The following is a 24508-nucleotide window of genomic DNA, read 5'->3' as shown; positions in this document are numbered from 1 at the left end:
GGTTCTGTAAATTTATTTTAAGAAAACGCCAATAAATTAAAACGCTGGCTATCGCTACGCGACATCCTGATTGAGAAACCTGGCATTGGCTTGACAGGTTATAATCATCTGAGCTGCCAGTGCCATTTACCTTAACCAAATGACCCATCCAGCAGGGTCTTATCTCATAGCTGAAAAGAACAGATCGAAGCTTTATGCTGAAAAGAATGAATATATAATATAAAATCCAATCTCTTAGTTGAAAAGAACAGAGTGAAGCTTTATGCTGGCTGCTGGGCTGCTGTTTGTAACAATAAAGAGCAAAAGAAAGAGGAAAAAGATCTTTTTCTTGTGAACGGTTGTCCTTGTTTGGAGTCTCTGCCGCCCTGTTAAACATTATCTTCTTTCTCTCTCTCTCTCTCTCTCTCTCTCTCTCAATCACTGTCTGTGAGACTGTGAGTGTCAGTGTGATATGATGTGTGTTGGATTAACCCAGAGACTACAGAAACTAAAAAGCCTGATCAATCAAAGTTCCAGTCCATGTGGTGACAGAGACTCTGGCAAAATTCTCCAAACAAGGTCTAGACTCAAGCAGGTAACCGCAGGACATCACAGGGAACTATGTAAAAGTAAAATCATCGAGGTCTTTACCAATGGAAAGAGTTGAAATAGCATATAACAGTTAAAAAAAAATAGAAAATGTTCCTCTTAGTTGGCACGCCAATAGTTCTTAAAAAGCATTGTAGCAATGAAAGTGAGACAATAATCAGAAAGCCTAAACCCCGTTTCTAGAAGAGCACAGTTAAACGGTTTTACTGATTCGCCCTTTGTTTTCATCGGGATTTCGTTGATTATTTCTAAGGCAAAGAAGCAAGTTCTCCATTTCAGTTAATTTTTTTCTTTGAATTTGCTATTATTGGGTGTACTGAAAGTGAATTATTGGCTAATTCATTGCCCAAATATCTCACTAATCTGCCAATTGAAGACTAACAGTGATGGTTGGCCTTTGGCCATGGAATGGTCCAAGACATCAAAGCGTGGGCACGGCTAGCGAACGTCACCTTAGTCCATATGTGACCTATGATGCTTCTGCTTTGCCCATCTTATTGCCTTGATAGCCATTGGAAGGATCAATTAAAGATTCACTGGCAATGGACCATGCTGTGTCCAAGATTGCCTTGGCATGGCCAAAGGGACACCGTGGCATGGATTGCGACAGAAAATTAGCATCTCGAAGTTTGGCACATGTAGGTGGTCCTTGACTCAATGCTGTGTGGTCTTGGCCATTGGTCCTCAAGTTTGTAGCACTGATTTTGATGTGTGCAATTGGTGAGCCAATTATGGTTTGCCAAATTGGGGCCTTCTTTTTGGGTTTCCACCAAACGTTTGGGAACGCATAGGGTTGAGCAACTAAGAATTTCTCGATCTATAAGGTCCCAGCAATTAGGATGGATTATGCGACACGTCCAATAATGGTTCATAATGAACTTACTCTTGATGCAAATGATCCCATGTCTCAGGTTTGATTTCTTGCGCAGATGGCCTAAACTTGAAATGGCATTTGTGTCGATGCAAAATTTGCGCCAAGATGGATTTCTTGTCATCAGACAGGGAAATGACCTCAAATTTTGTAGAATTTGATCATGGATATGATGATGTTACAGATTTGCAGCTGGGCAGGGTGAAAATTCTGGCAACCTGGTTTGGATTAGGAGGGCCATATAAGAGAAGGTCAAGTGGTCTTTTAAGGAAACAATCATTGACAACGAATTACTTGTGCCCAGTTGCGGTTAATCCATCGCAGATTTGATTGTATGTCTGTGTCAAGGATCCTTGATTTTGCATGTTTCAAGAACCGTACCATTTGCTCAATGTGAAATCACAAGATCTCCACCTAAATTATGTCTGCAATAATCCAATTTGTGTAAAGTCAGAAAGTGAAGAGCCGGCATTGATTTGCTTGTCAAAGGCGACAAGATTACTGTATATTAGCTGGACATGTTAGAGGAAAGCAGTTATGGCATGAAAGTGAAAGAAGCAAATGGAATTCGGGTCCGTCAACTGCACGAGGAACGCCGCAACCACCAAGCGACTTTCGGCCCTTGCTATGCACTTGTATGAAATGAACAGGGAAATCAAGTTTTTTTTCACAGGAATTACAAAGCTGCATTTGGAATAATTAATCATAAGTTTGCAGTTAATATCATCCACTTTCTAGGATAGTGCTGCAAAACCTGATTCTTACTGGACCATCATCATATCAGTTAGTGAGAGCACAATGACGATTTGTGGTTGGTTCAACTCGTGATAAAAATCAAGGACTTATTCATTGATGTCAGGTAAAACTTGTCAAAAACCTTGAAACTCTGGAACAGCAGATGAGAATTGGAAACCGACGAAAATGACAAAACACAACTGACTGTATATAAATTTTACTTTGTATCAGTCATTGACAGTAAGTATATCACTCACCAATGATCCAAAACCAAAAGCATTTTTTGTCAACTTAAAAACAATAATACTGGAAGGTAAAACAACATATTTGTAAGATGTCAAAAAGGCAAAAAAAAAAAAAAATGAATGACAAGCATCATTGCTAGGTTTATCATTTACATCACACCTTTATCCAATAGCATGATAATTGGAATCCTGCACAGCATACACATGAACACAAAATCAGATAGGAGGAAATAAAATAGTGTCCTATAAACAAGCAATGAAGGGCACATGTAGCATTCAGAATTTACAACAGAGAAAACAGGTTCTCCAACTTTGGTGCTTCCTTGGCTGTCTCTGGTCAGCTTCTGCCATTCTTATTGGGCTGCCATTCCATTCCGATGGTAATCTGTTTATGAAAGCCAAACAATGAGCCACCATTTTTTTAGGGATAACTGAGAAAAGTACAATGAAATCATGAAGAAGAACAAGTTACATGGGAAAAGCAAAAGATTGAGAGCTGGCAGTGCTACTAGTTGACCGCAGAGAAATGCTACCAGAAAATGGAATTGGTCCTGAGTATGTTATTGTGCCTGAAAGAGGACTAACTGCAAAGGAACCACAATCTCCACGAGCAAGTTCATTAACAGAACTTTGACTTGGACCTGTTAATGTTAGGCTTCTTGACACCCTCTCTTCAGTCCTCGATAAGCTCTCAGTTATATGAGGCTGAAGATACTCTGGACTTTCTAAAAATTCCTCAAGGCTACTCATGGTTGTTAAAGACGAATCAGAAAGATGAATGGTGCTTCCACTCTCGGCTTCACTATTAGAAGAGACCTCGCTTAAATGGATATTTTCATCAATTGATTCAGTTGAAGATGGTTTTGGGCTCAATGAAATTGAATCTCCTATTTGAAACTGCAGATGTGTTCAATGGATCAAAATCTGAATATTCTTATGTAATAATCAGGAAATGCTTTGGTGAATTGCTATTGCATACTAAAAAGATGATGCATGGGCAATCAAGTAAGAGTAGATGCTGTATCTATCATTGATCATATTAATATCCAGCTGGTAAAATTACACAAAGAATATAGCCTGGCATAACAACCTACACTTACATTAGTCATAACTATGGTTAAATCCTCAGTCAAGGCTCAAGAGAATACTTCTTATTCTATAGCTTTTACCACTATTCACCTTAACCACCATTGCAATTCAAGTTTCCATTTAACTACGACTTTTCCCAAGCATAGAATTTATGGTGACAACTAATAGTACATTTGATGAAATTCATGAATCTGTAATTTCTAACCTAAGATAAGAATCATGTTTCAACTTCACCCTCAAGGTTTGACATTTGAATCTCTTACCTCTTGACAAAGCTTGAAAAACACACAAAAAATGGAGTTTTATTAAGGTTTCAATCATCTTTTCTGATACAAGGTCATCATTGCCAATAACAGTTGTACATAGCACAAAAGCATAAGCAATCCCGTAAAAGAGACCTGTTTTTCTGCTTGCATGTACTGGCGGACAATAGCATATGAAAACCTGAAACCTAAAAAGGTTCTGGAGACTATTTTTTAAAACTCTTTTTCAGTGTCACCAAGATCCCCTCCTTTATGAATTGGGACTTCTTTTGTTTTCTTTTCTTTCCAAAACTTTTGGTTTTTGTTTCTTCCTATTTATTTTCCAGAGAAAAAAGGGCGAGGGGTGAGTTGGGTATAGGTAACAGATGAGAGGTTTCATGGTAGAACCACTTCTGCAACTTGTTTTAATCAACTCATCACCAATAGAGATGGTAACGCTGCAGTTATGTTTTAAGGGAGAAGGTGGACCAATTGGCTCATTCCTATTACAAGTTCTTTAGTTTAAGGATGTGCTAAGATTCTAATAATAAGAAGCTTTCAATGGTTTGACATAAATTATGTACTTGAAGTTTTGACATCTGGTTGGTAAGAGATGCTGCCTGTGGAGGCTCTCAGTTATTTATATATGCTCCCATCATACAAATGCCTGAGAGCAAAACTCCTGGACAGAAGTTAAGCACACAGCCCTATGGAGGTGCCCACCATACTCTTAAGACTGTGGAATCTGAATCCTAGATAAATTGTAGTCTGCTTCCACAGAACAATATAGCCGAAATAGAAGATGGCTGAAATCACAGATACTTTCTTCTGATGGAATGAAATAACAAATTCCTAAGACAACTTAAAATCATTTCGAAGAAGATTGAACTATAAAATAATTATTTTCACTCTTATCTTTGGTGATAAAGAATTAAGCATGGGAGCATGTAGCTTCTTACCTCTTTCACGTGCTGCATCCCAGGTATCATCTTCCCAGTGGACTTATCTAGTAAATGATCATCTCTTCCATCAGAATCTTCTTCACCGACCTTCGTTAAGTTCTCAAGAGTAAGTTGTTTCCTTACATAATTCTGGAAGTCCTGTTCAATCTCATTGGAGATAGATGACATTATCCTGAGAGTTTTTCTGGCCTCTTCACTGTCACAATCCACATCTGTATGAAACATGGAATGGATATTCTTATAGTTCAATCCACTCCGTGAAGGAACTTCCCTGTCTATGAAAATATCCTTGACGGACTGATAATCACTCTCTTGTAGAAATACAACCAGCTCTGGTGCATCAGATGCCAAAAAGGACTGGCTAGTATTATGAAGTTTGTTTACTTCCTTACTTCTTTCTCCTTCACTAGGACTTGCAGTACTTGATGCCCCTTGTATTGGATTCTTCCAAGCCATGAAATCATTAACTCCATGGTTCTTGACTCCTCCATCTCCCTTTTGTCTGTTAACTTCTATAGTGGTCTTTACCTTATATGCTCTCATCCCTGCATAGACTTCAGAGTCAAAAGCATAAGCATGGATTCTATATGACTGCTACTGAGGTGCACAGATTGCCAGTACAAAAAGGAAAAGGTTAGATTAGCGATAAGAATACAAATTAACAGTATAAATGCATAACTAAAAAGAGGAAGGAAAAGGTATTTTAGAGAGTAAAAAAAGTTAGAAAAAACATGATTGAATAGGTATTCTGGAATTTGGTAAGAGATTGTCACTTCTCATATAGAAAAATGAAAGTGACCAATCAAGTTCCAATCCAAATACATAACATTAACCCTTCAATTTAAAATATATAGGTTTCAACTTTCCTTTTCTGCTAATCCACAATTAATTATACCTTTTTAGATTTATGAAAGTGAACCGTTGGTAAATCTGATAGTTGGTACTGTGTAGATAGCTTCACTACAAAGAAATGTTAATTCACCACAACTATAGGTGTTAGTAGCATTTTTGAAGCCATAATATATCCAAGTAGTAATCAAAAGAGTATAATCCACATTAAAAATACAAATTAAAACCATCATCAATCCATCAATACCGATCACTGCAATTGTTCCTGTAAAAACCAACTTTCCTAAGTTCCATTGCTGTAATGACTATCTAAGAATTTGAGAACTCTTATCTATTCTGTGTAAAGTTCACTGGCAATCAAACAAGGAAAAAAATGATATTTTAAATAAAATCGATAAATCATTGGTAAAAAAGTTCACAGTATTAAAGGTGCTTATATATTGTACAAAATTACCTAGTTAGTTTTCTTCTGCTGGCACTAGATTTTAGCAAAAACACATTGTTCTGTTAAATATCCGCAGTTAGCTGAACCACAGCAACCAAAATGAATAAAGGTCAGATTCCATAAAAAATTTGACAAGATATGAAGTATGTTTACAACTAGTTTGTGCAGTCACTAGCCAGTCTTCCTCATCTCTCAATCAAGGTTAATTTCCAATGACTGAAAATTAGAGACTGGATCATCCCCTACATGATGATAAACAGGATAGTTGTCTAGTTAAGTCAGTGACAAAAGAAACCAAATATTGGTGAAATCTGTATTTGCAGCAACCATTAATGGCATATGCTTGGATACTGACCATATCATTTTTTCAGCTAGCAGACTGCACACATGACACAACAACCTGAACCACGATAGCCTAACTCATCATTAGAAAAGAAAATGCCACCTTTAAGTTGCTTACCTCGAGAGTCAAAGAGAAAGGGAAGGATTAATGATGAACCACAGAGAAAGTTTAAATGACCAATGAAAGAAAAGCACGTCAGATAGGAATGAAATGGAAAAGTAGCTGAATTTGGGTGTTTACAATGAAGTATGAATTAGAAAATTGATATCCATGGCACAAAACTTTAAAGAAGCCCAATGGAGAAAAGGCACATAGATAGCAATAACAACCCTGTACAAGGAATTTCCCAAATTTTATGCTAGTGGATTTGTGAATTTGTCACATTACCAATAAGATTTTAGCAAATGCTTGTTGACAATAAGTTTCTTTATTCACCGTAAAAACAAATATTTTAGGAGATTAATCAAACAGTTATGTCATTACCTGCCTTAATAGTAATCCATCCTACATGACAAAAGAACAGTTGCACAGACAAAGTTAAGAAAAGAAAATACAACAGTTCTACCTTGAATAGCCCAGGAAAAACTCAGACAAGTTGTTCACGTTCTTCTGCAAATATATATGATAAACTAGTCATTGATAAAAACTATGAATGCAGAGAAAACAGAGTAGGAAATGAAAGGCTGAAATGCACTGAGGAAGGTAGGGAGCCAATGGAGGTTTAGAAACTCCTACAAGTTGATGTTTAAGGAAAGGGGCAGTTCCAAAAGAGAAGAAAAAGAAAAAGGCAAACGAAATAAATGGACAGTTCAGAACATTAAATATTCATAAAATCATAAACTGAAACTCAGTAACCATAAACTGCCAATTTGGCAACATAAACGTTTGTCTCCAACAGTATCTTAGTACTTCCTGCCTGATCCTAACCCATTTTTGTAACTTTTCTTGCACAAAAATGACCCAAACACACAGATTTACATCCACTGTAACTCTTCAATTCTGGGTGTTTAAGAGTTAAGGGCACTTTTTATAAATGAATTGAATTCCTTTAAACTTAACCGCCAGCCTAGGACATAAGCTTGTATGTGAATATGTAAAGGACATTAGGTCATGTACCCATGCTTGAGATACAGTCTGTCTGTCGGACTGTCAGATTGTTTTATTTTTTATATTTTATTTTGGGTTAATGGGTTTGAGCTTCGGCCATTTCACATCAATAATTGGAGATAGGCTTGGGTTCCTTAAAAGTCCAATTATTATGCTCATTTGAGTGTACCATTTTGACCCAAGTGTATAGCCCATAAATGATCTCAAACCCATTAGCCATTACCCTAAGTCCCTCGTTTAAAAAAAAAAAAAAGAAAAAAGAAAAAAAAATTATTTTTGACAATGAAGGGACATTAATGATGATCAATTAAATCTTACAAGATAATAACACTTTTAATTTAAGTCTTTTGCCGTAAGTTTAAGCTAAATTTAATGTATTAGTAAAAGTAATAAAATGGGAAAACAAATTTTTTTTTTTGGCTAGATCAAATTTACTTGTTCGATTTAATTTTTGAGCTATCCTCAATTAAAAAAAACTGGGTATCTCACTAAAAGAATTTTAAGTTAATGAAAGATATGGGTGATAAATATTAAATTAAACTTTGTGGTATTCAGTTTGTAAAAAAATAAAAATAATTTTTTAAATCAAAAGAAGAAATTGAGATTATTTGGACTCGAATAATTTTTTTAATCATTGATAAAAAAATAATTGCTTACCGCTAAAATAATAAAATCAAACCTTAACTTGTAAATAAAATGATTAAAATATTCTTATATTTATATGAATTATTTATTTATAATCTACAATAATTAGTTGATGCCCACTAATTTTTTTAGCCCTAACATAATCATTGGTTTATTATTATTATATATCAAAAGTATGTATCGTAATTTATTTAAAAAAAATGAAAAAAATATAAATGCACATTATCTCCCCCCAAAAAAGTAAAGAAATTATTCATTTTTTGCCATTTTTTTATTTATCTGCCGGCATTATTATTCAGTTATTTTGGTGGTAGTTCAGGGGTATTTCAGTAATCTTATAAATTACCTTGCAAAATACGTTTGAAGAAGTTCCTTTGTCCGTGAAAGTAACCGTTCAAAAACCAAAAAAATGCCATAGTTAACTTCTCTGTTCTTTACTCACACTTTCAAAATTCCACACTTTTTTTTTTCTTTTTTTTTTTTAAATTTTTTTTGAAAGAAAATGTTTGAGCCGCAACATTTCGTAGATTTACAAGACAATTCGGGTTTCGGAGACCCTAAATCCTGGCTTTCGGTAGATAATAACTCGTCTCCGACTCACCTTCGAACTCAGTCGTCACTTACTCACTCGGCTTCCTCGAACGGCAATGTGGATCGCGTCCTTTACAAGGACCTGGTCGAGATGATACCCCTCGTTCAGTCTCTCATCGTAATCTCCCCTCTTACTTCATTTTACCTTTTTTTTTTTTAAATTAAAAAAATAGAAGAAAAGTGAAACGAAAAGGAAAAATTAGTCTATATAATCTTACGCTACTTAAAAATTATAAAAAAAAAGTTTTTTTTTAATTTAATTTATTAATAATTTTTTTTGTAAACATGTATTTGATCAGGAGCGGAAAGCAAACAGTTCATTTACAAGGCGTGGTTCGATGATATATACCAAGACGCCTTCAAGGGAATCCCTATCCCGAAAAGTAAGAATTTTTATATTTAAAAATAAAAATCTTTACTTTTTTCAATTTAATATGTTATATTTACTTGAAAAATTGCATTATCATTCCTTATAGGCTTATACTGTTAGTGAACTAAGGCTTGCTGTTAGTAAGGATTTAAATTTTATTTTTCTTGCGATTCACTGATTGTGTATGTAACTATGTATTTACAGAGTGAATCAAGTATAAATCTTTATGTTTTATATATTTTTTATTGAAATTAGGAGTATGTTATTGTATTATGTGCTTTTGAATTTTGATTATGAGAAATTGGAATGTCATATCTTCCTCCTAATTTCTAGTTATCACATTGTTTTGCGAAACCTGAATAGACATAGGCAATGGAAAATGGTGATTTTCGTATTGTAATATGATGCCTCATTAGACCTGCTATACTGCCGTTTTCAGTTGTCTTGTTGGGAACTTGCAACTATTAGTCTGTAGTCACTAATCATTGGTGACATATTGGCTATCCCCAAATAAAATTGTTGTTTCCCTTCTGTTTGATTATCGATTGTTGTTCTTTTACGTATAACATCCCACCTTGTGAATTGAAGTTTTAATCTTACCATGTTAGGCATAGTTGGCTCTGTATTAGACATTTGTGTCAGTGGAGAGCAAAGGGTAAAAGTAAGTTCCTTGGAGGGATGAAATAAAAAACTGTCTTACCAATAGATTTTAACCAGCGCTATGAAATATCCGGTGTTTGATTCAACGATTCTTATATGCAATTGTTTTTACTGTCAAAATTTGGCTGATATTCCTGGATTTTAGTTTAATAGCTTTTCTTCTGTCCGATGGTAATGTTCTTTACATGAATGGGCTATAATTCTGTTCTTTTCATTCATTAAGGCTGCTGATATAAAAGGAAGGAACACAGCTCAGTCCATTCCAGTGAGAAAGAAAAAGGACCACATAGACAAGAATGGTACTAAAAACCAAGATGGTGACAGCTACTCAATCTTTTCTTCAAGGGCTTTGGCAGTAGAAAAAGAAAATGAGGAGTTAGTTGCATTGAGGGAACAACTGGAGGATCTGCAAAGAAAGTTAGAGGTGAAAGATGAGCTTCTGAAATCAGCAGAGATTTCAAGGAACCAGATTAATGATGTTCAAGCAGAGCTTGATAAACTGAAGCAACATGCAGCTGAAAAGGACTCTTTAGTCAAGTCTATTCAGCTGCAACTCTCTGATGCCAAGGTATACATCGGTCGTCTCTTTCTGCTAGAAATTTTATATATATATATATTTTTTAAATTTCATAATAACTTTTAGTGCATCATAATTACCTTCTCAATATTTATCTTTGAAACTTTGATGGAGGCAGCAAGATTTGTGCATGAATATAAACTTGGAGCTTATGTTGTTAGATATTATTTATCATGAGTTTTATATTTTTCTGAATAGCACAAGAAATTACTCCATAATTGACATAGAAAAAGCAATTACAACTACAAGTATTAACTGTATTGTTGGAAGATTTAGAATGATTTTGTAATTATTGTCGGTTTAATTGATTGTTAAAATATGAGTATCATTAATATGTTTAGTATCTGATGTAGAAGTATGAGTATCATCCAATATATAAGGTTGCAGCATATCTGGTTCTCATTTTCTATTTTGTGATTTCTGCTGACCTATGAGTCATTTGACTACTAAATGGAAATGTGTGTCTAAAATGAATTTATTGCAAACCACTTCTTGTTCCCTTATATTTGTTGATAAATATACTTTTCTTCAGATTAAGCTTGCTGACAAGCAAGCTGCCTTGGAAAAGACACAGTGGGAGGCAATGACGTCGAAGCAAAAGGTGGAGAAGCTGCAAAATGATATAGACTCCATGCAAGGAGAATTTTCATCATTTATGCTGTTATTAAATGGTTTGACAAAGAATAATCCCACCACACGTGCTGAAGATTATGATGTAGCACCATATTGTTTGGATCATCTCCCTTATATAGTAAGCTCACTATCCTCTGCCTGACATCAAATTATTTTAATTTGACTTTTCCTGGCTTTTATTTTTAAATTGCATTGTCCAAAAATATCAAATGGTTATATATGGTAGAAGAGCATAAAGGTCCAAATATCTGCTGTTTTGCATTACTTGGTAATAGCATTTATAAGGGCTTGTTTCTTAAAAACCATTTTCCCCCTATTCGTGGCACTTCATTCTTTTGGATTTGCCATAAGACAAAGTTGCTAGAAAGTATTTGTAGTTTAAGGCTACTATTGCTTTGTGATAACAAAGATCATTACTTTGAAGCCCATAAAGTCTGGTGGATTCATTTTTTGTCTTGTCTAGTCATGAAATATCCGCTTTTGGTATAAACAGGATGATGCAGATGACAAGGAGATGCAGAAAATGGAAGAAGCAACACAAGCTTATGTTGCTGCTCTAGCTGCAGCCAAAGAGAAGCAAGATGAAGCATCCCTTGCTGCTGCAGCCAGTGCAAGGTTATATCTTCAATCATTTCTTTTCAGATCAGAAGGTGTGGAAGAAAGCAATATAAAGATTTCGTAAGCTTGAAGCGTTTCACACGATCTCATTAATGTATTGGCATTATCAGTTTATGCTGTAGCACTAGCATTAACCTTCTTGCTTTTTTTACTTGGTGGCTGCTTCTGTAACATTTTCTTTTACGATTATATATGCCGTTATTGTATGTTTATATGGCTGTTTTCAAATATCTAGTATATGAAGGGGGTGCTTTTGTATGAACAAGTAAAAATCTCTTTGACGTTTTTGACTACAATGGGTGTTGGATACCATTGCTATAATTGATTGGCCGGCAAGGCATCATCTCTAATTACTATGGCTGCCTCTCCATTTGGCTGCTCTTGATGCAACTTTGCATATATACCTGTAATTCTCATCCCAAAGCAGGGGCATTAAAAAAAAAATTGGTTTTGACCAAATTGAACGAGAGGAGATCGTAACTGTTATGATTATAGATCTGATAAAAACATATGTACTATCTTCATGAAATCTTCTGCCGGACAAAAAAATTGAAAGAGGACAGAAGGACAATCAGAATCTAAAACATTGAAAACGCACAGAGGGGGCCTTGTTTTTCCTTGGGTTCGTGCCCTCTGATTTGGGCATTTGCACCGGACTTCCAATCCACTCCCATCCCAGTCTGCAACAGTAGTATTTCACCAAAGCAAACTAGTACCAGAAAATAATAATAATATTATTAACCAATCAATTATCCAAAGTTCTCCTCGTATACTTACACAGGAAAGGCAAACGATCCTGTGCTGCCATCAGATTGATTAGAGTCACTTGATTCAACAGAAACCGTCCCTCGGTTAGGAATGATCTCTCCCTCATTTCCAACTTCATTTGATCTTCCCTTATCACTGCTTTGCTTCTCTGTTTCTTTAACCTCAGCATAATTAAGCTGTTGCCAACCAAATTGTTTAGTTATGTTAAACTAGGGGAAAAGCCAGAAGGAAGAAAGAAAATAAATTTCAATCCATAGCTGACCTTTCGATTAACAGGCAGTGATGATTCTTCGGATTTGATATTATCCATCACAACGTCAAAGGCTCCATCTTCTCTAAAGCAGAAGACTATATATTCTTCATCAGAAAAACGTGGCCAGCTTGAGTTGTCATTCCCATTTTCTACTGGAGTATCGATCCTGGACACTGTTGGACTCTGTTTTAGCTGTCTATCATTGTTGCATCTGTTTCTCCGGGACAGTCTTTTGTTCCTCTTCTTGTCTCTGGTCTCATCCTTGGTTTCAAAAACCATGTTTCTGATTGGAAGTTGAGGCGATGAAGATCGATGTATCTCTGGTTCTTCTTCTGCAACGTATAAACTTTTATGATCATCAAGATTCCTAGTATTCTATACAAATTTTATATGGTCAGGTTACTACAATAGCTTTGAAGCCTCCTGACAATGGTATATAAAGATTTTAAAGAGTTAAACAAAGATTAAAACAGAGGAATAAAAAAAATGAAATTGGGTAAAAGCAGTTATCAGTTTTTTTTACCTAAAGGGAACCTGCAAGCCAAGAAACATGAAGCCAAGTCCCTTACTCTCCATCTAACAAACCTTGTCAGTGTCCAAGGAGTGCGCATTCTTTTTGTCCTTTTTTATGTTTCTTTGCAGTCTTTCCTATTCTTCTCTGAACAGTTTGATAGGGGAAGAGACAGACAGAGGTTGAATTGGAAGAGGGAAATGATCATTTGAATTTGAAAATCAGAGAAATGCATGAAATGAATTAAGGGAGTTACAGCGTGAATCCATGATGACGAGAAGGGTCGGTTATGATTTCACACATGGTAAAAATGGAGAGAAATTTGTGGAGGAAATAGTTGGCAACCTGTTTTTACTTATTTTTACTATTCTCTTTATTTTCACATACTGGGCCAATTTGACAAAAAAAAACTCACTGTTACAAAAATTGGGTTGAAAATCTATCATCCCAAAAAGAAAGTATAATAGGACTAAACTAAACACCAATTATGCCTGTTATATACTCAGAGAATTAAATGGCTAAGCGTGTAGCAAAGTGACGTCATATCCAATCACTGCATCCAATTCTCTCATCAAGAACGTTATAATATATGACAGATCCAGCCATATTTTACAGAGCTTTTGCTTTCTGATTTGGAACTTTTCACATGTTGCTACTCAGACACAGGTTGCCCAAATTGCTTTCAGGTTTGTCTTAATTCTCAGAAGCTTTTTGTTTGTTTGTTATATATATATATATATATATATTTTTTTTTTTCTGTCTCACCACTGTACTAATATTTATAGATCTTGTCTATTTCAGAATCTGGCTAGTCATGAGTATAATGAGCTCACAAACAAGGACGCAGCCATCTTGATTATAAAGGTTCGACTCTCAAAATAAGGATGCAGCCAATGGCCTGCTAGATCTTCTTCATCTTCAAACCCCCACAATCCCAAAAACTACCAGCTGCTAGGTTTAACCAACATCTTCAGAATTAATTTGTTGTTGTTGTTTGAAATCAGACATTGTTTGTGATTACTATCCTAACGCCAATAATCACTTTAATTTTTATGCGTATGTATATCTATATATATATATATATATGTTATAAGCTTCTTTCCATTATAGGCTTACATATTTTTGGGGTTACTTTATACTATCCAAGTACATTGAAATTTTAGCTCCTGCTTGAAATTGACAAACATAGAGCTGTATTTTCTAAGCTTGTATGAAGCTTGGAGTTTTTAACTCGAATAATATATAATAGGCCAAGTTAGAGTTCGCTTTTCATGGTTTAATTAAGCTCAATTATAGACGTTAAGAAAATAGAAAATTCTTTGGTAATATATAACAGGTAGCAAAAGAAGGCAGACTAATATCTAACACTAAATTGGGTTAGAATAGTCTATAAAAAAACTTATTTGGCCCATGCAGGTTTCGAACGTGCGATCGCGTTATTAGCACGACGCTCTAACCGAGCTAATAGGGCATATGAAATTTTCTTTATGACAATAGGAAAACTCTTTTTTTTTTGGCTTTGCCAAATGCCAAGAACAAGACTCCAACTCCAAATCTTGAAATTCCAACAACCTAGGAATATATCGAAACTCCCAACTCACGTTGAAGAGACTCTTATGCACAAATTTCCAACAACAACAACGTGCGAATATGTGGGAAACTCCAACTCACGGTGACAAGAATCTTATCCCAAATAAATCAAATACAACACTTAGTTGGGTTATTTATATGGTAGTACAAACTATGTTTCAATTGTCAGGTGTTCCTAGTTCCTAACTTCCTATCCTATGCCATTGGAACGTTAGAAATACTTCAACAGAGAATGACAAGTCCATAGTGCTGATGCGTTTTGGTGGGTGAATAAGTAAATATTCTATTTATTCAGTCAATTCCCAGCCAAGTTGTCATTTTGTTAGCCCCTTTAGCAAGGAAAAATCTAGCCGCAAATACAGGTTTTAGGTTATACGTGTATGCACTTTGATTCAACTGGTGACCAATTAGGAAAAAGCAATGACGCACTCTTTCCGTTCATTTTTGTTTGGTGGCACAAACTACAAAGCACTGTCTTTCTACTCTTTATTTTTGTGAACTATAAAATACCATCAAGAAAGATCAAAAGTCAATAAGAGCGAGTGAGGAGGTGGCCGAAAAACTAAGGAGGAGAGACCAACAGAGTGACAGACAAAAATGGGGTGGGCAATAGCTCTTCATGGAGGCGCTGGTGACATACCACTTTCTCTGCCCCCAGAAAACCGCCTCCCTCGTGAAGCCGCCCTCCGTCACTGCCTTGACGTTGGCATCGCCGCTCTCAAAGCCCATAAGCACCCCTTGGATGTTGTTGAACTTGTGGTATATGCTTCTTTACTTTTAAATTCATTGATTGCATTTCTGATCTGGGTTTATGCCAAATAGCCGGTACTTTTTTTGGTAATATATAGTTGTTGCCAAAGGAGATTTCCGAAATGACCAATGGATGTTCTGATTGGAGTTGATTTTTTTTCCTTTTTTTTTCTGGGAACAAAGTGCATGATTTTATTTTTATACAAAACAAAGTGATTTTTTTAGTAAGCAGAATTTAAAGAGTTATGGTTTATGTTTCATTTATCATACGCTACTGTCAAATTTTGCCACATATAGGTCCGTGAACTGGAAAACCACCCAAATTTCAATGCGGGCAAGGGATCCGTCCTAACCACATCAGGTACAGTTGAGATGGAAGCTTGCATCATGGATGGCAAGACAAAAAAATGTGGAGCTGTTTCAGGTCTCAGCACTGTTGTTAATGCTATATCCCTTGCACGGTTAGTCATGGAGAAGACTCCTCATATTTATCTAGCATTTGATGGTGCTGAGGCCTTTGCAAGGGAACATGTAAGTGACAAGCAAACTTGATTTGCTAATGTTCTTTCAAGATCCATGTGTCTGAAGGTCTCTCAGGTCTGTTCTTAAATTTTGTCAAAAACTGAACCTTGGTTTTGTCAGTTCCTTGTTGCCTGCCTTTGGTAAAGTACTTCATTGTACTTTGTTCCTATTGAAGTAAACGTAGAAAGATTTTAAAATGTTAGAATTTTATGGCTCTAATATGTAGGATGTTGGCAACGTATGTTTCTTTAGGCCAGTTTTACTTTTCTTCTTGTGGCCTTCCCTTTACAACCTTGATGGATAACCAAACCAAGTTCATCAACTATGTTATTTCTGTCTTCTTTCTTGTTCAATTTAAGTGGAGGAGAACATGTCAATGGAGCTTGAAATGATGCTTTGTTGTTCAGCTGTTGTTACATCAAACTCGATATATGGTGCTCATTGCTTTGAATTACTACTACATGATTATTATCAGCCTTTTTATGTCTGTTTTCTTTTGTATCGGTCAGGGTCTTGAAACTGTTGACCCGAGCCATTTTATCACTCCAGAAAACATTGAAAGGCTTAAGCTGGCACAAGAAGCTAATAGAGTTCAGGTATTTTTCTTATATCCCTACCCATGTAGAGGACAGAACTTTATTTTTGAATAGTCTTGGTGTGTTAAAACTGCATTACCTCAGACATCTTTGCAGTGTTTGCCTCTGCTATTATTACAGATTCTTTTGGACTGGCAAGCACCCAAGTTCAACCTGTCTAGTTCTCTTACCATATTTACAAAATATAACTTTTAAAGCCTTGGGACATCAGACATTTTTTACTGCTTGAAATATTAGAGTATGGCATCAAATAAAATTCTTCTACCTGTTTATCATACGTTGATAACAGTTTCCCCAGCATTCAACTTGTTCTTCTCCAAAGCTTGATTTTTAACTGATGAAGTACCTTAATGCTTTGGATTTAAGTCTTTGACTTTGTTTGAATCTGCAGATCGATTACACTCAACCAATTCAAAAAGAGGTGAAGAAAGATGCTGCAAGTGCTGATGTTGATAGCCAAATTGGCACTGTTGGATGTGTGGCTGTTGACAATGAAGGGAATTTGGCTACTGCAACATCTACTGGTGGACTAGTGAACAAAATGGTGGGTAGGATTGGGGACACACCAATCATTGGTGCAGGGACTTATGCGAACCATCTTTGTGCGGTTTCCGCTACAGGCAGAGGAGAAATGATAATCCGTGGTACTGTTGCAAGGGATGTTGCTGCTGTTATGGAGTTCAAAGGTCTTTCCCTCAAGGAAGCTGCTGCTTACGTTGTAGAACAAGTTCCACCAGGCAATGTTGGGTTGGTTGCTGTGTCTTCCACTGGAGAAGTCACCATGCCCTTCAACACCACCGGCATGTTTCGTGCTTGTGCTACTGAAGATGGATATTCAGAAATCGGCATATGGCCGGATTCTCCATCAAAGTAAGCAATTGATGAGTTTTAGCTATTTGGATTTATTTGTCGTAAAGAAGGCTGGAAGAATGCTCTAAAAACATGATTAAAGGTTCATATAGTTGGTGTTATTGTTGTAATTTTCTGGCATGAAATGTTGATCGATCGATTAGATTCTAGCCTTGAATGCTAATATTAAAAAATTTATTCTGGACAATGAGGAGACAGAATTAAAATGAATAATAATGATATGTTTCCGAACAATTTAATCAACTAATGTCACTTTAGTTGGTATTTGTTAGATTTGATAATTTATATATTTTTATTTGTCTATTTTATATGTGTGAAATATAAAAATTATTATGTTGCTAAATATAAAACATAATTTTTTATTTTTTAAAAAAATTTATATACGATTTTAATTAAAATTTTAAATTGTATTATTTTAATATATTTTTTATATCATTCCCATATGATATCATTGTGTGCCGTTTAAATTGACTAGTGTTGTGTTACTTGCGTTCAATGAATTTGACACGTTGAAGAACTAATTTGGAGAGCTGCATGAAGTTTATTACGTTCGAAAGCACTCTAAAAGAAATCAAGACCAAACATTAATTGACAGGATTCTTATTCTTAATTTTGAGATGCAGTTCAAGCATTAGCACAAAGGACAATCAAACATAGATCAAGGAGAACTTGATCGCATTATTAAGCTAGATAGGCATATAAATCCCTTGTCTAGGGGCATAAGCCAGAAGCCAACCCTCCACCACATAGCCTGTCCTTGATGATTTGGTCTATGTATTCTGCCATTTCAGCTACCAAATGATTCTTCCAATCTCCAACTTCTCCTTTCCTGAAGAAATCAGGATTCTTGACAGGCCGGCCTTCGTTTGATGGGCCGTCTCTAGTTTTATTCACCTGTAAATTGCGCAAACTATCGAAACTACATAGGTTTATGATTTCCTGCACGACCCCTTTATTTTCTTCCTCAATAGAAAAGGGTTGACCCAAGAATTCAGCTAATCTCTTGACTTGAACCAAAGGCTCCCTTTTCATGTCTTCATATTTCAACATCAATATTTTCTCTGGCGATTCTAAGCTAGCTTTCCAATATCCTGACATATGATCCCATAAAGGTCCGTAATGTGAGACCCCTTTACAGAACAAGTCGAATGCTTCTTCCATTGAAACCGCTGGCAATTCTTTGGACCTCAATTTCTTCATGAAATGCCACTGGGAAACAAACACATCTTTTGGGTCACGCCAAATCGACACAAAGCGGCAGCCAGAGGCAGTGATGGATTTTGGAAACAAATTGTAAGGCAAGTGACTCGAAAAAAGGCGAGGTGATGGGAGGGACTCGATATCAGAAATGGGCTTATTTTGTTGGAAGTAGAAGTCCAAGAAAGGAAAGATGTCTCGAGGAGGAGTGTTGAGCAAAGGGTGGGAGCTGAAGTCGTAGCGGCTTCGGTTTACAATGCTGAAAAGGAGGGCTTTAAGCCATGTGGAACCGGATTTTGGAGTGTTTGCCAAGAAAATGTCGGATGGCTGAGGCTTGAAGTTGTCTTGAATCAACAGGAGTCCTTCCAGCGCACGGTTTGATAGCCAGAAGCCTTGGTAATGAAAGAGATGCTCAGCCCACCAACCTTTCCCTTTGGGAAGTGTTGAAAAGAGTTAATTGATCTTCTCAGATGCTCTCTGCGGGTTGCCTTGTTCTTCTTCTTCTTTCTCATTGCTAACCTCAAAGTTGTTGCCTTCCTGTGAAGCGAGTGAGGTTGCCATGGAGACTGAGGAACGGATTACCACTGCCTTGGAGAGGCTGATGATTTATTTCCAATCAATGGAACAGAGTAAGAGAATAGACTACTCACTGCGTCACTGTCTTTTTGCATTTTCAGTACTCCACCTCCTCATCAATGGAGAGAAAGTTAAAGGTGTGGCAGCAACTTTAGAAGGCACTTCTTTTGTCGTTAAACATCCTCGCACTTAGCTTGTTTTTTTATTTTTGGTAGTGTCCCACCTAGGCTTGGCTATCTAATATATAAGATTATGCCAAATATAAAATTAGTAAGTAAAATTGATTCAAAATAAATTTTATAAATATAATCCAGTAACACGAAAATTATATAAAAAATATGTAAAAATGATAAAAATTAAAATTTTAATAAAAATTATATATATTTAATAAACATAAAAAATATATATTTTATATTTAATATATTTATATAAATTATAACATAATAAATTTAATATTTTATATAAAACGAACACAATACAAGTACACTAAATAAAACGCTAATTCACATGTGATGAGTTTGTCAGTGAGTTACAGCTGTTTTGGACAGGATAAAGTGTATTGTATTAACAAAGGATCGATTAGTCTCTGTCTCTTTGCCTGTCCCTCTGCACATTGTCTGGATTCTGAAGTCGATACCTGCACTTCTCTTTCCAATAGGAAATCATTGCATTTTTTATTATTGTAGGGAAGGTGAATGGGAATCATTGTACGCGACGTTTCCTTGGGTGCCCCACCAATGCACCGCAATGAAAATTTGTGGTTCCGTGGCCTTGGGCAGTAGGAAGGCAATAACCATTGTGTTAGGTTGGAAGAAACAAAGAGGAAGGAAAAGATAAAATTAAATTGTACGATTCGTCCTTATGTTTTTGTGTAAAGCAAATTATTTTACATATTAATAAACTTCTTATTAAATTTTATTAATCTATTTAATTTGATTTCAAATTAAATTTTATTTGCAATTACGAACATCAACAACTTAAAAATCTTAATTAAGAGTCTTTTCCACTCTTTTTATCCTATTTTACTTGTCCAACCTTTCCTTTTGGAAAGAAAATTTTATTTTGCATTTCCTATGGTGTGTGCTCTGCCATTTTATTTTGCTTGTCAAGCTAATCTCCTTGCATAGAAAGAAAGCGGTATCTTAATATGTTTCATATATTACTAAAATTTGACATAGAGTTTACTTTGTTTGGAGTAGAAACTAAAAACATTCGTATTCAATTTTTAAGAAGATATCAATAGATCAAAAGAGCAGATAGATTATTATAATAACTGGTAAAGGACAAATAATTCCCAGAGTTTGCTTGCGGGGGAAGAGGAAAACCCTTCGGCCAAAAATGAATTCCCACATCTCTTCACCTTTTTCTGTTGTAAAAAAATCATTCTTTTCCTTGAAAGACATTATGATGAAAAAGAAAAACTAAAGTTAAAAAAAATATATAAAATCTCCTAAGAAAGCCAAAATTTTCACTTCCTGACTCTACAAATAAACACCATTGCCCTAGATGGGTTTATATCCTTGAAGATTGAATAAATTATTAAAATAAAAAAAAGCATATTTCAACTTGTGACACAATCTTGAAGATATGGGTGGCTCAGATTTATGTACGTTTCCCATAGGGGCTTATATCTTCCAATGGCCTGTTTTAGCCATGGCTTCATGTTCCCATTAAAGTGAACAACTGCTGCACTCTCAATCAAGCGGTTGTCAATGTTAAAATCATAACCTAATCCTAACACATGCCATCTCCGATCAAGTGGTCCTGTGAGCCCGTAAAAAGCTAAAAGACCGGGAGGAAGAGTTCCCAGTTTCCAGAGTGTCCGATCAGCATTTTGCTCCTGCCAGTAATGATATCTTGCAGTGACATTTGCTTTCCTCCAGGCTATCAGATCAAAAACATTCATGCCAAATGCCCATCCACATGCTTGCGGATCAAATTTTGAGCTAATGATTGGATTTGAGAAATTGAGATACTTGTAATAACGATGAAATGCTTCAAGACAAGTCTCCACTGCCCCATTTACGTTTCCATGCAAATCCAATGAGAAAAGAGGTGTTATATCTTTCTGCACAACAACATCATCATCAAGGAATATTATCTTCTCAAGCTGTGGATAGATCTCTGGTATGTAAAACCGAATGTGATTCAACAAGGAAATATATTTAGGGTTCTGCAATTTTGGCTCAACTTTCAAATCTTGATTTTCACCAAAATAGTAGGCCTGTGAATCTACATCTATTAGCTGCTTCACAATGGGGGAATAAGAAGCATTCAACCAAGATAACTCCTCTATGTTCTGCACTTCTATAGTGGAACCCTTGAAGTCATTGCTAAGGAACCAAGCCTGCATAGCTCCATAGCTAATCCCATTGGTAATAATGTGGAAAACCATCTGTTTAGGATGATCAGCATTTGATATTGTAGAATTAACTACTACCGAGGTAGCAAGGACATTGTCTGAAAATATGCAGAAATGGTAGAGATTGTTGTCCACAAGTCGAGGAAAGTTTCTCTGCTCGTTTGCAAGGTCTTGAAGGGGCAGCCTTTTTAGCCAATCAGCTGAAAGCTTTACAATTAGGCAGTGAAGACTCCTAGGAAATGCTTCTGCCACCAATTGTCCAAACACTGTACTTTGAACAGTTGCTGCATTAGCTCGGTCTTCAAGGGCTTGAATATGAGCTTTCATCGTCACTATTGTAGTTGCAATGTCATAATGAGCATCTTGTGCCTTATAAATTAGAGATGATAGACTGCTAATTATTGGCTCTGCTTCCTCCAGTGCGATGGGCTGCCCTCTCATTGCAGCTTTTGAAAGCAAAAGCTTGCAACTCTGGATCTTTGAGCTTAGATCCCAGGCAAGGTGAAGATTATTGTGCTCTTTCGCAATTATGACATAAGCCTTGGCAAGTGTCATTTGTTCTGCCAACTGCCGGGAGTATGAGGTAGCACTCAATATTTCTTCAGTGAAGTTTAAATTCTCATGAACAAGCTGCTCCATTCTTGACTCTTCCTCCTGGCAGGGCAAATGTCATAGATGAGCAAGTCCAATAATCATTTTAAAAGAAAATGGCTAAATGGTACACTAGTTTCAGTAAACCTTCATTCAATAACTAGGAGTTGATGCTCATTATATCCATATCATATAACGCATTAAAGGACAGAGGATGGAAGATAAAATAAGGCATGCAATTATGGCTTCAGTTATCATAGGACTTTCAATAAACCAATATGACAAAACCATGTGACCGTATCATCTATAAATCATATGGCAATACCAGATTTCAACAAAACGGCCATATTATTGTGAGAAGATTACTTTTTAGGTAGTTTCAACATTATTCATAAGATTTCCCTCCATAATAAAATTCTTAAGACCAAGAACAAACAGAGACAGAGAAAATATGAAGTAACATGTTAATATGCGCAAACATCTAATCTATCCAACACTGAAAATAATCACGACAAGAAATTATATTAAGTTTTTACATATTTTTTTTTATCAAAGGTGAGAAATAAAACATTCCCTGAAAATTTTCCAGCTGAAAAGCCCATTTTATTGTTGACACTGGGTAGAAGTTTAAGCATTTAAAGTCAGTATCTTGTTAAAATCTGGTCTTAAACAGCTCCAAATAACAGCAGGTTAAGCTGCATAGAGTAATCTCATTAAACAGGATATTTGTAATGCAGTTTATTCCTGTAAAAATTAATTTCAGAAGGGTACCAACCATAAACCTTTGTTACTGTGGGTCGAGGTTCAGTTTTCAGCTTTATCATACATGGGATTGTTCATTCTAAGTAGACAATCCATGACCAGGTTAAGATAATATGACACCGAGCGTACTAAAAAGGGAGAATTAGTGTACATGTTTAGCATTTAAGCTGAAGTGAACCATATATAAAATTCACGTTTAGCCTTATGCTTTTATATCCTATGGATGACTCTTGAATAAAAGATCCTTCACCTTGATTAAGAAATTGAAAGCTCTATTCAACTCTCACAATCAACCACACAGAAAAATATATCAATTGTTATGAGATAAGAATTGGAAGGTAGAAGTCTATCCATGTTTCTTTGAAAAAAAATATTGGCACCCAAATACCATGAATATAGTCTTCATGGTATGAGATTCACTCCTTTCTCTCCCTGAACTCAACTATCCTCTGTCAATATCAATTCCATAAAAGAAACGGCTAGTGCATTTTTAACTTTTTAACTTCCTACTCATGTTTCACTTCAATAACTAGCAATCAAGTGAAGGACACTGCTATGGAACAGACAACCACTGGTTGCCAACATGTTATTAACCAGGAACTCACATATCAAACTTCTGAACAGAACTAGTCAGAATCACTTGACTATGAATCGAAAGTCTAAATAAAAAATCCACCATAGCTACTGTAATTCATTCCAAAAAGGCAAAAACAAGGTTACCTATATTAAAGCAACTGTATATCTTATATTACATACTAACTTCCAAGCCTAACAATCACAAGAAAGATCCTTTTTTTTTTCTCTATTCTTTTCATTTCCATAATTTGCATTAACCCCCAAAAGTTCCACTTAAAGGCAACAATTTTTTTAATCACATCCACCAAACTAAACCCGCATAAACAAAATCAGATAAATAAAACACATAATACAAGATAAAAAATTTAAAACAAAAAAAGGACATGACTTGTTTATGTCCTTACATGAACAGAATGCTCAACCCGATCTTCACGATGATTATGGTGAACGAAAAATAAAACCAATACAGCAACAACAAACAGCCCGAGCAGCGCACAGATCCAATGCGAAAACCTCCTACGAACCGGGCGCCGGTAATCGGCAGCCCGCCGCCGCATCTTTCAACCAAATACCTTCACCACAAAATCAAGATTCCAGAGCCACCCATTTCTTCAGATTCGATAAAAAACAAAAATTCCAAATTTAATCACTCCACACTCTTTCTTTCTTCACTCTACAAAAGCTCTAAGCAGAAAATAAACAAAGTAACAAAGAAGAAAAAGGAAACACTCTTGGGGTTGTTTTCGGGATGTGAATAAGAAACCTGCAAGAAGTGACAGTAATGGGATCTGGGTTTTGTTGCGTTTGCATGAATATTTAAAGAAACAAAGTAAAGATTTTAAACAGAGAAGGGGAAACGAAGCAAGAAAAGGAAAGGGAAGAGGGGACAAGCACATGAGACCATGTGAAGGGCTTCAGCTGTGCTAAGCTTTTTTGTTACCATTTTGCTTACGTTGAAGTTGAATTCCATTGCGCTCTACTTTGGCTTTATAGCCTTCATCACCACACATACAT

At 35.8% G+C, this 24508-nt stretch overlaps 5 protein-coding genes and 1 pseudogene across 7 annotated transcripts; 2 read left to right on the top strand and 4 right to left on the bottom strand.

Annotated features, from left to right (window-relative positions):
* Positions 1 to 2382: 2382 nt before the first annotated feature.
* On the bottom strand, positions 2383 to 7436 carry LOC111290870 (uncharacterized). Of its 3 annotated transcripts, XM_089768822.1 has the most exons (5): positions 5628 to 7436; positions 4730 to 5277; positions 2912 to 3336; positions 2727 to 2824; positions 2383 to 2628 (listed from the first exon to the last, which is right to left on the bottom strand). In XM_089768822.1, coding segments are annotated over exons 2-5 (1071 nt in total). In that variant the 5' UTR covers positions 5276 to 5277; positions 5628 to 7436; the 3' UTR covers positions 2383 to 2626. The 3 variants fall into 3 exon arrangements, with proteins under 3 accessions (XP_089624948.1, XP_022738104.1, XP_022738103.1); XM_022882369.2 differs by lacking the exon at positions 5628 to 7436 and having other exon boundaries at positions 2494 to 2628; positions 4730 to 5399; XM_022882368.2 differs by lacking the exon at positions 5628 to 7436 and having other exon boundaries at positions 2585 to 2824; positions 4730 to 5399.
* A 1067-nt stretch (positions 7437 to 8503) lies between these two features.
* LOC111290145 (protein MICROTUBULE BINDING PROTEIN 2C-like) lies at positions 8504 to 11866 on the top strand. The gene is made up of 5 exons (XM_022881512.2): positions 8504 to 8830; positions 9012 to 9095; positions 9966 to 10310; positions 10852 to 11070; positions 11446 to 11866. The coding sequence occupies exons 1-5, from the start codon at positions 8624 to 8626 to the stop codon at positions 11632 to 11634; spliced, it is 1044 nt and encodes a 347-aa protein (XP_022737247.2). The 5' UTR covers positions 8504 to 8623; the 3' UTR covers positions 11635 to 11866.
* A 384-nt stretch (positions 11867 to 12250) lies between these two features.
* LOC111291341 (protein BREAKING OF ASYMMETRY IN THE STOMATAL LINEAGE-like) lies at positions 12251 to 12919 on the bottom strand. Its single transcript, XM_022883016.2, has 2 exons — positions 12601 to 12919; positions 12251 to 12514 (listed from the first exon to the last, which is right to left on the bottom strand). The coding sequence occupies exons 1-2, from the start codon at positions 12868 to 12870 to the stop codon at positions 12344 to 12346; spliced, it is 441 nt and encodes a 146-aa protein (XP_022738751.2). The 5' UTR covers positions 12871 to 12919; the 3' UTR covers positions 12251 to 12343.
* Positions 12920 to 15185: 2266 nt separating this feature from the next.
* On the top strand, positions 15186 to 17673 carry LOC111289988 (isoaspartyl peptidase/L-asparaginase 1-like). The gene is made up of 4 exons (XM_022881367.2): positions 15186 to 15451; positions 15740 to 15973; positions 16474 to 16560; positions 16952 to 17673. The coding sequence occupies exons 1-4, from the start codon at positions 15290 to 15292 to the stop codon at positions 17432 to 17434; spliced, it is 966 nt and encodes a 321-aa protein (XP_022737102.2). The 5' UTR covers positions 15186 to 15289; the 3' UTR covers positions 17435 to 17673.
* Positions 17674 to 18014: 341 nt separating this feature from the next.
* Positions 18015 to 19077, bottom strand: LOC111290940 (flavonol sulfotransferase-like pseudogene; annotated as a pseudogene).
* A 1567-nt stretch (positions 19078 to 20644) lies between these two features.
* LOC111290480 (hexosyltransferase GAUT11-like) lies at positions 20645 to 24508 on the bottom strand. The gene is made up of 2 exons (XM_022881799.2): positions 23899 to 24508; positions 20645 to 22219 (listed from the first exon to the last, which is right to left on the bottom strand). Exons 1-2 carry the CDS (start codon positions 24049 to 24051, stop codon positions 20765 to 20767), a joined length of 1608 nt encoding a protein of 535 aa, XP_022737534.2. The 5' UTR covers positions 24052 to 24508; the 3' UTR covers positions 20645 to 20764.

Source organism: Durio zibethinus, chromosome 11 (assembly GCF_047325235.1).
Source record: "Durio zibethinus cultivar Kanyao isolate XHJ-2024 chromosome 11, ASM4732523v1, whole genome shotgun sequence".
Lineage (NCBI taxonomy): Eukaryota > Viridiplantae > Streptophyta > Magnoliopsida > Malvales > Malvaceae > Durio > Durio zibethinus.
The sequence above is the reverse complement of the archived record's forward strand: the minus strand, read 5'-3'. Positions and strand labels throughout refer to the sequence as shown.

What these genes read in the sequence shown, in the direction of transcription:
- LOC111290870 (XM_022882368.2), bottom strand. Translation starts at nt 5,275, where the DNA reads ATGAGAGCATATAAGGTAAAGACCACTATAGAAGTTAACAGACAAAAG. An exon ending in GGATGCAGCACGTGAAAGAG is followed by an intron (nt 3,337 to 4,729) that starts GTAAGAAGCTAC and finishes ACACATCTGCAG; the next exon opens with TTTCAAATAGGAGATTCAAT. An exon ending in CAATCTTTTGCTTTTCCCAT is followed by an intron (nt 2,825 to 2,911) that starts GTAACTTGTTCT and finishes TTTCATAAACAG; the next exon opens with ATTACCATCGGAATGGAATG.
- LOC111290145 (XM_022881512.2), top strand. Translation starts at nt 8,624, where the DNA reads ATGTTTGAGCCGCAACATTTCGTAGATTTACAAGACAATTCGGGTTTC. An exon ending in CCCTCGTTCAGTCTCTCATC is followed by an intron (nt 8,831 to 9,011) that starts GTAATCTCCCCT and finishes GTATTTGATCAG; the next exon opens with GAGCGGAAAGCAAACAGTTC. An exon ending in GGGAATCCCTATCCCGAAAA is followed by an intron (nt 9,096 to 9,965) that starts GTAAGAATTTTT and finishes TCATTCATTAAG; the next exon opens with GCTGCTGATATAAAAGGAAG.
- LOC111291341 (XM_022883016.2), bottom strand. Translation starts at nt 12,870, where the DNA reads ATGGTTTTTGAAACCAAGGATGAGACCAGAGACAAGAAGAGGAACAAA. An exon ending in CACTGCCTGTTAATCGAAAG is followed by an intron (nt 12,515 to 12,600) that starts GTCAGCTATGGA and finishes GGTTGGCAACAG; the next exon opens with CTTAATTATGCTGAGGTTAA.
- LOC111289988 (XM_022881367.2), top strand. Translation starts at nt 15,290, where the DNA reads ATGGGGTGGGCAATAGCTCTTCATGGAGGCGCTGGTGACATACCACTT. An exon ending in AGGCCTTTGCAAGGGAACAT is followed by an intron (nt 15,974 to 16,473) that starts GTAAGTGACAAG and finishes TGTATCGGTCAG; the next exon opens with GGTCTTGAAACTGTTGACCC. An exon ending in AAGAAGCTAATAGAGTTCAG is followed by an intron (nt 16,561 to 16,951) that starts GTATTTTTCTTA and finishes TTGAATCTGCAG; the next exon opens with ATCGATTACACTCAACCAAT.
- LOC111290480 (XM_022881799.2), bottom strand. Translation starts at nt 24,051, where the DNA reads ATGCGGCGGCGGGCTGCCGATTACCGGCGCCCGGTTCGTAGGAGGTTT. An exon ending in GGGTTGAGCATTCTGTTCAT is followed by an intron (nt 22,220 to 23,898) that starts GTAAGGACATAA and finishes TTGCCCTGCCAG; the next exon opens with GAGGAAGAGTCAAGAATGGA.